Genomic DNA, 13,422 nt, shown 5'->3' on the forward strand with positions numbered 1-13,422 from the left:
AGAATACCCCACATATGATTGATTCCTCTCACCTGCTTTAGCTGTTGGCTATTCAGATTTTTTTATCTGCTTCCACCTCTGCTCGTGATGATCGCGACTTGCATTGTTTTATCTTTGCGTGTTAAAGCACTGCAGGAGCAATTCGTTCCTCTTAGCCGCTATGAATCGGGGGAGGGGGGGGAGAACCGATTTCACGGATTTCTAAATATTCCGCGAGATTTATCCGCGAATTTATTTCACTCATCCGTGGGAGCAATTCGCGACAATCGCGGATAATTGGAGAAGTTTGCCTGCTCCACTCCAAATCGCTCGCAAACTAAAAATCACGTGGCCAGGTGGAAGCCGTTCCGGATTGATTTATGGGATAAGTCGCGGGTGACGGTGGATAAGTGGAACATTAGGGCCGCAGTTAAAACGAATTTTCAAGGATCCTAAAGGTCTGACAGATAAAAGAGGTCGGAGGGGGGGTAATAGGATAATGAAAAATAATACTAATACTTTCCTTTTAGAAAGCGTCATTCATGCCAATAACATACCATAACTCTGTAAATGAATTATACATACGGAATAAATCCTGTATACAGCCACTACCAAGCAAATTAAAACCCTGCTATCAAGCAAAATCTAAAATGAATACACACCTTCTATGGCACCAAAACAAAAAGGCACGTGCAACAAAACAAGTTATAACAATAACAAAAAACAAACAAAAAAAATCCATTGGATAGGAGGAGTTGCGTATGGAACATTCGCGACAAATGTTGGGTTGTGGAGAAGGGAACGGTGTGGTTGGCAAATCGGTCATTTGTTTAACCGGTGGAACAATTTCCTAAGATGCCGTCAGCCACGTTGGAGGCTTCGCACGTGACACTCCGTCACGGAACAGATAAACCCACGTTTAGTTTTTTTTGCGCGGCATTATCGGAACAGGCTGGCGCATTTCATTTCAGACTGCCAGACGCGGCCACTCGGTCACTACACGACCAACCCCCGGGGGATGAAAAGAACAGTGGAATGTCAGTGCAAAAGATGAGTGTGTGCAGCATTGAAAGAGTACAGGTAGGATGAGCCTTTTTGCAATGGTCATCATTTTCAGCCCGTTCTGGAGCAGTTATTTTTGTACTGATATATTTATATATTTGATTCGTTGCTCTGTCGTAACATCGGTCTCTTGAGTTCTCGGTCGAACAAAATAAGCGTGGAAACTTACGACAAGCGGGCGGAATAACACTTCTGACGCCACTGAAGCGGCCGGTTTTTCGGCGAGCGATTTCTAGATTTCTATCTTCTTCTGCCGTACGGCACGCTATTGCCGCGGGGGCTCTAAAGGACCCCTAGGAGCGAGAGTTGAAAAATTCCAGAAAATTACTACGCGAAATAATACACAGATGAACGTCGGTCTCCACGTGCCCTGCCGGTCCTGGGGGTTTATGCGGGCAACATGGTTCCCCATGGCGGTCAGCGAGCGTGCTTGAGGAGGGTCATGGGACCAGTTAACATATCACGTTCGTTGTTTGGACCTGAACCAGGGGCTGTTGGCGTGAGTTGTTGTTTTGTTGCGCTGGAGACCGGGAGATCGATGAACGATCGATGTTCGGTCGCCGCGTTGATGGCATTCGTCGTTTTGAAGCTTTCGTGACTGCAGGGATTCATCTTCTTGGTTCTTTCGGTAAAGTCACGTAGAATGGAAATAATAAAAATAAAACATTTTTTAAAATGTTTTATTTTTATTATTTTATTATTTCCATTCGACGTGACTTTAATAAAAATGAAACATATTTGATTATGTTTAATTTTAATTATTTTATTATTTCCATCCTATTTTTTTCCCATTCTACGTGATTTTTATAAAAATAAAACATATTTTATTATGTTTTATTTTTATTCTTTTATTACTTCCATTCTACGTAAAGTCACGTAGAATGGAAATAATAAAATAAAAAATAAAAACATATTTAATTGTTTTATTTTTATAATAATGTTTTATTTTTATTATTATATTATTTCCATTCTACGTGAATTTATCGAAAGAACCAAGAAGAGACATTCGTCGTGTTTTCCTCGACCTCAGAGAGTGGGAAGGCTGCCGTCATATTCCGCACTCCGCTGTTGCTGGCTTGAGCACCCGAATGTGTCATCGTAGCTGTTGCTCTGAATCTCCGTCAACCGTACGACAGAGGGAGATATCAATTGCCATCGATGGTCAGAACTGCTGTTTGTGTTTAGTTTGTTGTATTTCCCCCACACCTCCTCATCGCACGGTTGGCTACTTACGGTGCGAAACAGTTCACCCATACATGGCATGGGGGGGTCCTTCGCCCATTAGCGAATTGACAAAGGGCAGTAAAGTATGATCATTACTACTACTGTATTTAAAAAGTGAAAAATAATATTAGCGTTATTATTCATATTTTCTATTCTTATTCGAAGGCTATATAATTGTCTATTATCATCAACATTAAACAAAATATTTGTTGATTCTGCACTGATCGTTGTGCACAAAGTACAGCCAATACATTCGTCAATAACACTTTGGCATTAATAGACCCTTGCGATATGATATGAAGAAGAGCAATTGCTGAAAACAACGCTATTTTTATATTGTTTTCTTTTAAGTCCACAGTGTTCTTGACGAATGTGTTCAGATTTTTGTATTATTATCACCAACATGTCGTTATAAAACGCCGTTGTTAGAGCACTGGGTATTCACATTCGTGGCGCGTGCTTTAGTCTTGCAGGGCCAATGTAATGGGATGCAATCCGCCTTTCCCAACAGAGTAAAACTTTCTGCTGCAACTTCACATTTGTTGACAGTTTGTTGGCTTTCGCGAGCGGATGGTCCCTTCTTAATCCGCGTGCGCTTGCATGGCCCGTCAAACTCCCACCCGCCCGCCCGCCCCTTGCTTCTTCTCCCTGGAGTTTATTCAGTCTGCCATCGCTCCGGTTCCACGGGAAATAACATTTTTTTAAAATCCACAAGCAAGTGGCGAGCGTCCTTAAAAGATCCACACGCGCGCGCGGGATGCAGCGTGGGGAGTTCGCGTACGCATTTGTGCGTGCGAGCGAGCGGTGTGTGTGTGTTGGACTTTTTTCGCACCGTACGCAAAGCTCAATCGTGCTAATCGGATGTGCGGAGCTCGGCTAGCCCACCTCATTTGCCTCGTGCTCCCCATTGCCCCCCCCCCCCCACTGGAACATGAGACCTTCTAGAATTCCTCACTTCCAAGCGCCATCATCATCACCACCGCCAGAGATCGTGCAGTGCCGTGATGGTCGGCAACGGTGGAGTTCGCAATCCCAGAAGTCGCCGGCTCGATTCGATCTCGACTCTAAGGAAACAGCGGTGCCACGTTTCTTAAACCCCCTCGCTGCCAGCTCTATCCACCCCAGCAGAGTAACGTCCAGGGCACGGCTAGGAGTTGAGGCAGATCTCGTGTGGGGCTACCTGCTACGTCGATGGGCAATATTGTCTCCCCCCACACACATCACCTATCATATATTATTGTGTTCTTTGGAGGCCGCCAGTGTTATTGAGGAATACGTGTTTGGGTGTGTGTGCGTGTTACCGGCAATATATTTTCATCGGTTGCGTAACGCTGTGTGGAAGCTACCTGGTCTGTCGCTCCGCACAAAGCTTCAGGTCTTCTCAGACACGGTCATTCCCTCCCTTCTCTACGCTTGCGAAACGTGGACCCCCCCTAATGGAGCATCTTCGCCGGTTGGAAACATTTAGGCTGGCCTGCCTACGATCCATCTTGGGTTTAACCAGGCTGGATTGTGTGAGGAGGAGCGACGCTCACAACAACGAGGGGAGCGCTGGGTGGCTAAAGCACAGCAAGTTGGTACAGTAGGGGGCACAGGTGGTGCATCAGTCAGTCATCTCGGTCAGTCGACCCGTGGCAACTGGGTCTGCCCCATGACCTCCTGCCAGCGGGCGTTCGACACTTCACGTGGCCTCAAGGTGCACGTAGCCTGGCACAAGCGTTGTGGAGACTTCAACCGCCACTTAATGGCGAATGGCGGTTGTTGTTGTTGTGTTACCTACGCTTGTGCAACACTGCCAGACTCAGTATCGCCGAATAATTTGCACGAATTGGTGCTCGCTACTAAAAGCATGTGCGTCCTTTGAATAAAAAAAGCTTAGATCGTGATAATTGTTTTTTTACCCTTCTATCTGGCAACAAAACTGACACCTTTTTTTACAAGGAGTCATGTTTGCATAGACCACAATACCTGCAGTCATAATGCAAACAAAAAACATAACTCTGATAATATATGCACTGTCCTTGAAGTTGATTGGGTCCACACCCGAGACAGCTTTCCTTAGAGCCTAGTCTCACATGGGTTGGACCAGATGACGCCAAAAGGCGCACAACTCAAAGACAATGCACCATCAGAGTATGAGAGCTCGGCCAAATGAGGTTCCAATGGTGTAAAAGCTTAGATATGTTTAGGCATGTAAGCACACGTAGTTTACTGCAACGTAACACCAGGCTCGCTCGCTCTCTGTCTCTCTGCCGTTGAGTCCTTTACTTCTCTTGTTCATGCTGCAGTCGCCCTGCTCGATCTGAGACACTGCTTGAAATATTCAACTTGCCCCGTCGTCATAGACGCTGCAGTGTGCACGGATCCCGTAAATGACCGCTACAATGCGGTGCATCATGGGACCTTTTTTTGCCAGTATCAAAGTATGACGAACAAGGATAGGTTCTTACCATTTCTGGGCAATAAAACAGGGAGGTGTGAAGATGTTCAAACAGCAAATGGATACCATTTGCAAGGCATCAAGTCTGCGTTAACCACACGTACTTGTGAACATGCAAATAAACATGGTACGATCATATATGGCATTGTCTTTGAAACTGATTGGCCTGCACCAGGGACGGTCTTCTTTATGGCCTAGTCTCACCAGTGTCAGAAGAGAGAATGCCAGAATGCGACCAGTGCAAGTGCAATGCACGCATCAGAACAATTATAGCTCAGGGTGAGCAGCAAAATAAGTTTCGATGTATGAAAACTACGAACAAGTTTTACCCTTTCTGGAAATACATGCGGTGCAGCTTGAAGGGGGGACAGCCAGCATTTGAGTCTCAGTCTGCAGTCTGGTTCACGACAACCCATGTAATTTTAGTTAAGTCTTAAGTCTGTAGATTTAATTTCGTCCATTCTCCTAGTTTAGAAGGCAACGGAACATTTACAAGATTTAGTCGACCCTTACATATTCAATATTTATGTGAGGTGCATGTAATTCCCCCCCCCCCCACCCCTCAAATATTTAACAGGTCAACAAATCAGTGATCTCAGTAAATATGTTGACATACATATTTAGCTATTAGATTTGGTCTTCCAATGGCGTAGGGGCACTGCAGTCGCGAATAACACGACTACACCATCTTAAATTTCGATTTAAAGCTTTCGTGACTGCAGGGATTCATCTTCTTGGTTCTTTCGGTAAAGTCACGTAGAATGGAAATAATAAAATAATACAAATAAAACATAATAAAATAATTCTCACGACGTTTCGGCCACAACGCAGGCAGCCGTCCTCAGGTGAAGAACAGGTCTGTCGATAAGACAGAGTCTGAATGACACGTCCTGGGCTTGGAGCGTCTATTTAAGCTGGGAGGGAGGAGGAAGAGCGCCTTGACAAAAGAATTTGCATATCAAGAGACATTTTAGCATATTTATGTAATATTACACTATGTATTATTCTACCCACCCTACTGCACACCACACTGCTGCATATTCACCATACAACTACGAATTTTTACACCATCTTTTTACACCATCTTAGTCTGCATCTTCATTCAGTCATACCTTGGCATCGTTATGCTTAAGTCTTCGCTGGGTAAGTTATAATCGATCTTATTTAGTGTATTCTTTCTCCCTCTTCCCTAATGTTCAAGCTTGCGTAATTGACCACGCGTCGCCGCACTCATTGTCATGTTAATTTTTTCTCTAACCCCTCCCTCTCTCCGCCCCCGCCCCCCCTCTGTCTATTTAAGGCCTCGCCACAGAGACGATCTCCCTGTCTGTGCCTGTGTTACTCTCTCTCTGTGTATCTTGGTGATATCTGTCTGATTATATGTCTGTCTATAGTTTTCTGGTTAGATTTTTGTTGCTATTTCATGTATACCTGATGATGATTGCTTGTGTTGCAATCGAAACGTCGTATGCTATTATTTAATTTATTATTTTATCTTTATACGTGACTTTACCGAAAGAACCAAAGAGTAAGTTATAGTCGTGACGATTCGTGATTATCATCCACTCATAGCCATCGTTGACTTATAAAAAAAAATGTTTAACCCACTTGCCTTGGATAATTCCGTAAACAACAATAAATGTTGGCTGGTGGTCAGGTTTTCTCGCTCAAGGATTCCTCGCCGAGGGTGACCGTGAGCATTCGGTGCAATAATGCTGTAAATTATTTAACCGCTCAAGGCCACTCCATCTATGAATGCCATTCTGTTTCCTCCAAAGCCGATGCCCTCATCAGACGAACTCACTCATTCGCTGAATGTCTCCATGCCAAGAATGATCATTTTTGCACAACAGACAAAAATAACGTTGCAAGCCAGCGTCAATCTTCATACTGCACTTAACATTCACAAAACCTCCTGGAGTACGGATACAATTACAATGCATTTGAATGTGCGTAAATTCATATTGTTGTATTGCCTGTGTAAATGCAATTAGCTCACATAATTGTTGGCACGACCTCTGTGGGAAAAAAACATGCTGACAACTAATATGAATACTGACCACGTGTGTATGTTGCATTTCTTTCGCACCTTACTTACGAAAGTGTGGGAAATATTAGAGTGGTCTAGATTTGAAGCTTTCGTGACTGCAGGGATTCATACTCTTAGCTTTTTCGGTAAAGTCACGTAGGTAAAAAAATGAAATTAAAATTAATAATAATAAAATAATAATAAATCACGACGTTTCGGAGGCAACACAAGTCTCCGTCATCAGGTGGGACCGTCACAGCCAGATGCAGCAAAAGATACAGCAAATCTGGCTGTGACGGTCCCACCTGATGACGGAGACTTGTGTTGCCTCCGAAACGTCGTGATTTAATATTATTTTATTTTTATTAATTTTAATTTAGTTTTTAGCTACGTGACTTTACCGAAAAAACTAAGAGTATAGTATTAGAGTGATCTTGTGGTGATTAGCGCACTGGACTGTGCATTTGACGACCCGAAGTCGATTTCTATCCGTGGCTAAACACAGTGCCAAGTGATAACTGAGCCATTCCTTGATATTTTCGCCTTCGCAAACCCACACTGACCAGCGTGGTGAAGTACAGCGGAACAAGCCACATATCACGGTATGGGGAAGCCTTCAGCCTGCAATGGATTGCCAAAGGGCTGAAAATAATCAGTTCTGAATCAATAAATTGATATTGTTACTCGTGATATTTGCATACAATCATGACTAAATTTCTGCAAGTGTTACGCAAATGTTATGACAATTCTAGCTTCGGCTAATGGAGCTTAAGCAGACTGTGTAAAGTAGATGAGACAGAACACAACTGTAATAAAAAAAACGATTGTAGAATAGAATTGCAACCCCAAAATTGTAACATACCAAATGTGTGGGCGTTGGAGATGGGGAAGTGAGTAAATCATTACAGTACATACTTAGTATTTATTATATCATAATACCATGCAATTGTTTCCAAAATATCCATGAACACTGCAGTGCTAATATATATTCGATTGGCCTTGAGTTAATTCATTATCACGAGCATTTATAACCCGTTTCAATGAATCCGAATACACATATACTATTTTAATGCCCTTTTTGCAAAGAAAGAGATGGATGGAGATGATAAAACAAGTATATTGGTGCAAAGGTTTAACAAGATGATCGTTTGTTGCATGGCTAATTTTCAACTCAGAGGTCGATTTGATTGCAGTATGCCCTAGCTATGGCTAGAGCCATCGGAATTTCCATCTCGATCGTGAACAGACGTTAATCCAATTTATAATAAACTTTTGGATTAGATCGCGTTATTTATAAATGTGTCGTAATCCTCCACCACCCGACACGGCCAATCAGCAAAAAAGTGTCACGTTGACAAAAGACAAATAGTTCAAGTGTCAAAGTGACACTTTTTTGCTGATTGGCCGTGTCGGGTGGTGGAGGGTTACGACACATTTATAAATAACGCGATCTAACCCAAAAACGTTTATTATGAATAATTCTGGTCGCGAAAGCCTACGTGTTAAACCAATTGTACAGCATTATCGGCTCGAAATTAAGTTAGAAGCTAAGGTACTTTTTCGCAAGGTGCCATTGCACCCTCTCTCTTTCTCTCTATCTCATAACAACGCTCAGGAGGGCCTCCTTTGGGTGCTGGAGAGTTGTGCCACTGTGGGAACCCGGGCCGGCTCTTTTGTTTGCACCGCAAACAACCACCGTGAAGAGTGGGGTGGAGGAAGGGATATCACTGTTACCCAAACAAGTCATTAGTAACCGGAGCAACATGCCCCACTGCCAGCATTGGATCCTATGTATCGCTTTTTTCCGCAAAGTTGAACGGAATTACGCAAATTTGTAAAACAAAAAAAAGCGTGCGTGTTGTGAAACGTGTCCGTCACGGGAGACGACATGAATATTCTGTGCTCTTTGGTTCTTTCGGTAAAGTGACATAGATTTAAAATTAATAGATCACGACGTTTCGATCGCAACACAAGCAACCGTCAGCGGTTCTCCTGCTGTTTGTCTCACCTGATGACGGTTGCTTGTGTTGCGATCGAAACGTCGTGATCGATTACTTTTCTATCTACGTGACTTTATCGAAAGGACCAAAGAGTATGGATTCCTGCAGTCACGAAAGCTTCAAATCAAGAATAAATATTCTGTTTAACACCATAGGCTTTCGCTACCGTTATCATACATAGTTGTTTTTTTGGTAAGATCGCATAAATGTGTCGTTAAAACCCGCCACCACCCGACACAGCCAACTAGTAAGGGTTGTTACGTAAACAGAACGTGCAAACTCGTCACTAGAACAGCACTAACCGGTGTGTTGGAGAGCCAAGCCACAACATTTACAATCTGAGTACGACGTTTCGCCAGTAATTACAACTAGCTTCATCAGGCGACAGCCAGATTTGTGGCTCTATTATGGATGAAAATTCTTGATATGACCCTTTTTTATCGCCAGTATCAAAGTATGCAAAAATAAGAATAGGTTGTACCTTGTCTGGCAATGAAACAGGTGTTAAGATGTTCCAACACCAAATATATATCTTTGCAAGGCATCAAAGACAATGCTTATATTATAATCAGAGCATGATTCCTTGTTTAGCCACGATTACGTGTGGCTAATGCAGACTTAATGCCTTGCAAAAAAGGTTTGTATTGATTTTAAGCTGTCGTGTCTGCAGGGATTCATCTTCTTGGTTCTTTCGGTAAAGTCACGTAAAAGGGAAATAATAAAAATAAAACAATAAAATACAATTCTCACGACGTTTCGGCTACAGCGCAAGCAGCCGTCCTCAGGTGAAGAACAGGTCTGTCGGAAAGACAGCATTATTCAGACGCTGTCTTTCAGACGCTGTCTTTCCGACAGACCTGTTCATTCAGACGCTGTCTTTCCGACAGACCTGTTCTTCACCTGAGGGCGGCTGCTTGCGTTGTGGCCGAAACGTCGTGAGAATTGTATTTTGTTTGATTTTTATTATTGTATTATTTCCCATCTACGTGACTTCACCGAAAGAAACAAGAAGATGAACCAAGAAAAGGTTTATATTGGGTGTTTGAACATCTTCACACCTTCTGTTTCATTGCCAGAAAGGGTACAACCGTTTTATTATTTTTTCCGAAATATTCTGGTTCCATCCGTGAGGTTTGTGGTGAAACATCCACCAGAATGGACGTCTGTGAAAAAATAGCTTCATAGCTCATCGGATTCCTCCAGTATAAATATTATGCTGATTCCGATATCCTTTCATGTCTAGGGGGGGAAACAAAAAATGTTGTAAAGTAGTTGTTGCCAAACGTTATTGGCCTTGCTAAAGGCAGCGGGCGAGTGTTGCCGTATCTGTGAATGCCATCACAATCGGGAGCCTGGCACCGCCGTGTCAAACCCGTTAGTAGAAGTTGCCTGCCGGTACAAGAATTTGGCACACTGCAAAGTGGAAATGTGCCCTGTGGGTTACTCTTACTGATTTGAGACCACAGAAGAAGAATACAACTCCTACTCGCTGAATAAATTCAAAGGAGTGCATGAACGTGGAAAACCACGCACTTATCTAGACTATGCAAGAAATGCGTGTTTTTGTACCAAGGCGCTATAAATTACGTCGGGCGAAAGGGGGAAGGAATTTATTGGACGTGTTCGCTGTGCCTCAAATTGTGCGGTGTTGGGTTTGTTTCGGCAATTACGTCTTTGTAGATCTGCAAAGCATTAACTGAAGATAAACACGTTCAAAAGTAGTATAAATTAGTATGTATTTTTTTATTCCATTACATACCTGTCGAGCAATAAGCAAACTCCACACTCCCACACAATGTACAGCTTTCAGGAGTTAGTTAACATTACAACCAAGATAACGTATACTTTATGCAGCACTTAAAAGCTTAAAGGTGTTCAAAGTTAAGTTTAAGCCCGTGTCATGAACCCCATACAAAATTAGTTGGACATGTTTGAAATTGGAGGACTCGGACTGAGTTTCAATCACAAATAGTTAGAGTGAACATCTTCTTGGTTCTTTCGATAAAGTCACGTAGAAGGAAAATAATAAAACATAATAAAATAATTCTCACGTTTTGGCCACAACGCAAGCAGCCGTCCTCAGGTGAAGAATGAAACACCACCAAGCTTGCTTCATTCTTCACCTGAGGACGGCTGCTTGCGTTGTGGCTGAAACGTCGTGAGAATTATTTTGTTTTATTTTCATTATTTTCCTTCTACGTGACTTTACCGAAAGAACCAAGAAGGTGAATCCGTGCAGTCACGAAAGCTTTAAATCGAAAGTTAGAGTGAACTTCAATTGAAGGTAAAGCATTGTATATTTGAGCATTTTTAGTGGAGGCACCATGTAGATTTGTCAGTGTACCTATGGAGACAACACTAGTGGTTAAAACCCCAGACGAGACGGGACACATACGCCGTGTACGATCCCATGAGAATGCGTACGGATCCAGATCGCTGCTCAGTTAATACATTAAAGAGACACCGTTACACGTGAACACGTGTAAAATGTTACGCAAGGAAAACACGGGCAACTTCCACACGTGCGCGCGTGGCGTGTTCCCGCAGCGCAGTAGGTATTACTGAACTTTTCAAAGAACTCTATCTATTACCGTGCTCCCCGCTGAGAACAAGAGAAGCGCCACCCTAGAATGGCCCCGCTCAAGCTACAAGAACGTCTATCTGTTGCCTCTATAAACAGTGTCTCTAAGGTTTGTTCCACGACCGCATTCCGCAATTTTGATAATAATAAAAATATTTCAAGATTGCGAAAGCGCAGCAACAGGTGTCAAAACAAGAGTTGTACTGCTGCTGCTGCTGCCCCGATTCTACAAGTCGAGTGGCCCAACTAATGCGGCCAATGCAAAATAAATTACAGAGCGTAAAATAAATACCGGACTGCACTGCGTGATAATAAATCCCCCGTGGTTTCAAACCCGTTGTTTGAAACACGCGCGGCCGTTGCTTTGGGTTTTAATGTTAAAAATTACACACGAAAGAACATTCGTGCAAAGGGATGCCAGACTTTAAGGAACAGTCAGAAACTTCAGCGCACTTATATTGTAAAACATGCTAGAATGGCCGTTGATTATTGTGATATGATTGCCGTTTTATTAAATTGTCGTTTAAATCAAACCCAAAATGTTGACTAAATGTGTTTTATACCAAATGTGGCCCATCAATGTTACAAAGGTTGAGGTCGTTGAACTCTGTTTTAACTCACTGAGTAGACAGAATTCAAAAGCAAATTCCTGTTGGTACTCATCTTTAAATGAAACTGTTAGCAAGTGTTTCGATGTGTATGGTTTTGGCCTATGGGGACCCCAAGACCAGTGGCTCTTGGGTTAACCGGACGTCGGTGCGTGCTGTACTACTGCCACCTACTGGTACACTGCAGTAAATGCTATTTTTTTCTTATACCAGAGTAGAAAAGCCGTACTCATGGCAGCAAAAGCTGCGATAATACAGCAGCACACGCTGCAGTCGAAACTAAATGAGGTCATCACCCTTGTAGCTATTTAAAAAATCGACAAGTGCTTGTTCGCAACTGCAACACAAAGGAAGTGCAATCAACTCTGAAGGCAGCGTTTAGGACGTTAACACTTTTATTGCACAAAGTATGGTACATCTACCGAGACCGGGGCGGTTATCGTGCTTCAAGTGCATTCTGTGAATGCACCGTCCTCAGTGCTATCGCTACATCTCCCCAATTCATTGCCATTCACGATGCGAGTCCATACACGTGCGCGAGCATGTGTTGGGAGGTGGACGGGACAGGGATGGGGGGGGGAGATGTTTTTTTGGAAGGGCCACATATGTACATATGAATCGGCTGCGTTACAGACGACAACAAAATGAAGTGAAGCTGTCGGGCAGTTGCCCGAAGGAGTGGTGGGAAACATGATTGACCCGTGTTGATCTTCATCTGACACAGATCCCTCAACGGTGGGCCACGAGCGAGAAGCTTCCCGAACCGAACAGGATTCACGCGCGTGGGGTATTATTTTTCATTGCGCAGAGCCTCGATGAAGGCCTCCAGCTTCTCTTGGATTTCTCGTACTCGTTCTGTAATTGCATCGGAAACGAGCGTCACAGACAGCCAAGCCAGCTCATCATAGCCAATGTCGTCATCATCACCATCACTTAGACCAATTTCATTATCAACATCACCTCCACCAATATCATCATCATCACCACCACCAAAGTCATTATCACCATCATCTCCACCAATTTCATTATCACCATCATCTCCAACAATGTCATCAAAACCATCATCATTACCACCACCACCAATGTCAACATCACCATCAGTCATGGTGAAAAGGTAAATTGGTTATCAGTGTGTGACAATGAGTGCTTTTGCATCAATGGGGAAACTCACTGAGCTCCTCAGCCAACTGAACCCGACGCCCAGTCAGAAGTCTGATCTTCTTGCTGTTGTCTTCTGCAAAGTCCTCCAGCACCTCCTTCACATTCTTCTCCAGCCTCCGAGCTGCACAAATATTAAGTTACAATCTCTGCACAAGTAGAGGCGGTTCTGTCTCTTCTGCTGCTTCTCTCACGTATCTAACAGAACTCCCCCTGCTGACCAATTGCAACTGTTTCTTCTCAGCTTCGTCCAAAAACATCTAGCTGACACAAGGTACTTTTTTAACTTTTGATTATTAAAACCCCTTACACTCTGAAAATTGGACAAATTAGTCCAGGTA

The 13,422-nt window shown here is 43.2% G+C and overlaps 1 protein-coding gene across 5 annotated transcripts in view; it reads right to left on the minus strand.

Annotated features, from left to right (window-relative positions):
- Positions 1-11,466: 11,466 nt before the first annotated feature.
- Positions 11,467-13,422, minus strand: part of OPA1 (OPA1 mitochondrial dynamin like GTPase) — a 66,302-nt gene continuing 64,346 nt past the window's right edge. For all 5 annotated transcript variants that reach the window (XM_078869630.1, XM_078869628.1, XM_078869629.1 and 2 more), the window contains 2 exons: positions 13,095-13,205; positions 11,467-12,778 (listed from right to left, as the gene is read on the minus strand). In XM_078869630.1, coding sequence (XP_078725756.1) covers positions 12,714-12,778; positions 13,095-13,205 — 176 coding nt within the window. In that variant the 3' untranslated portion in view covers positions 11,467-12,713. The remainder of the gene's footprint in view (positions 12,779-13,094; positions 13,206-13,422) is intronic.

The sequence above is a fragment of the Lampetra fluviatilis genome, chromosome 28 (assembly GCF_964198595.1).
Source record: "Lampetra fluviatilis chromosome 28, kcLamFluv1.1, whole genome shotgun sequence".
Classification (NCBI taxonomy): Eukaryota; Metazoa; Chordata; class Hyperoartia; order Petromyzontiformes; family Petromyzontidae; genus Lampetra; species Lampetra fluviatilis.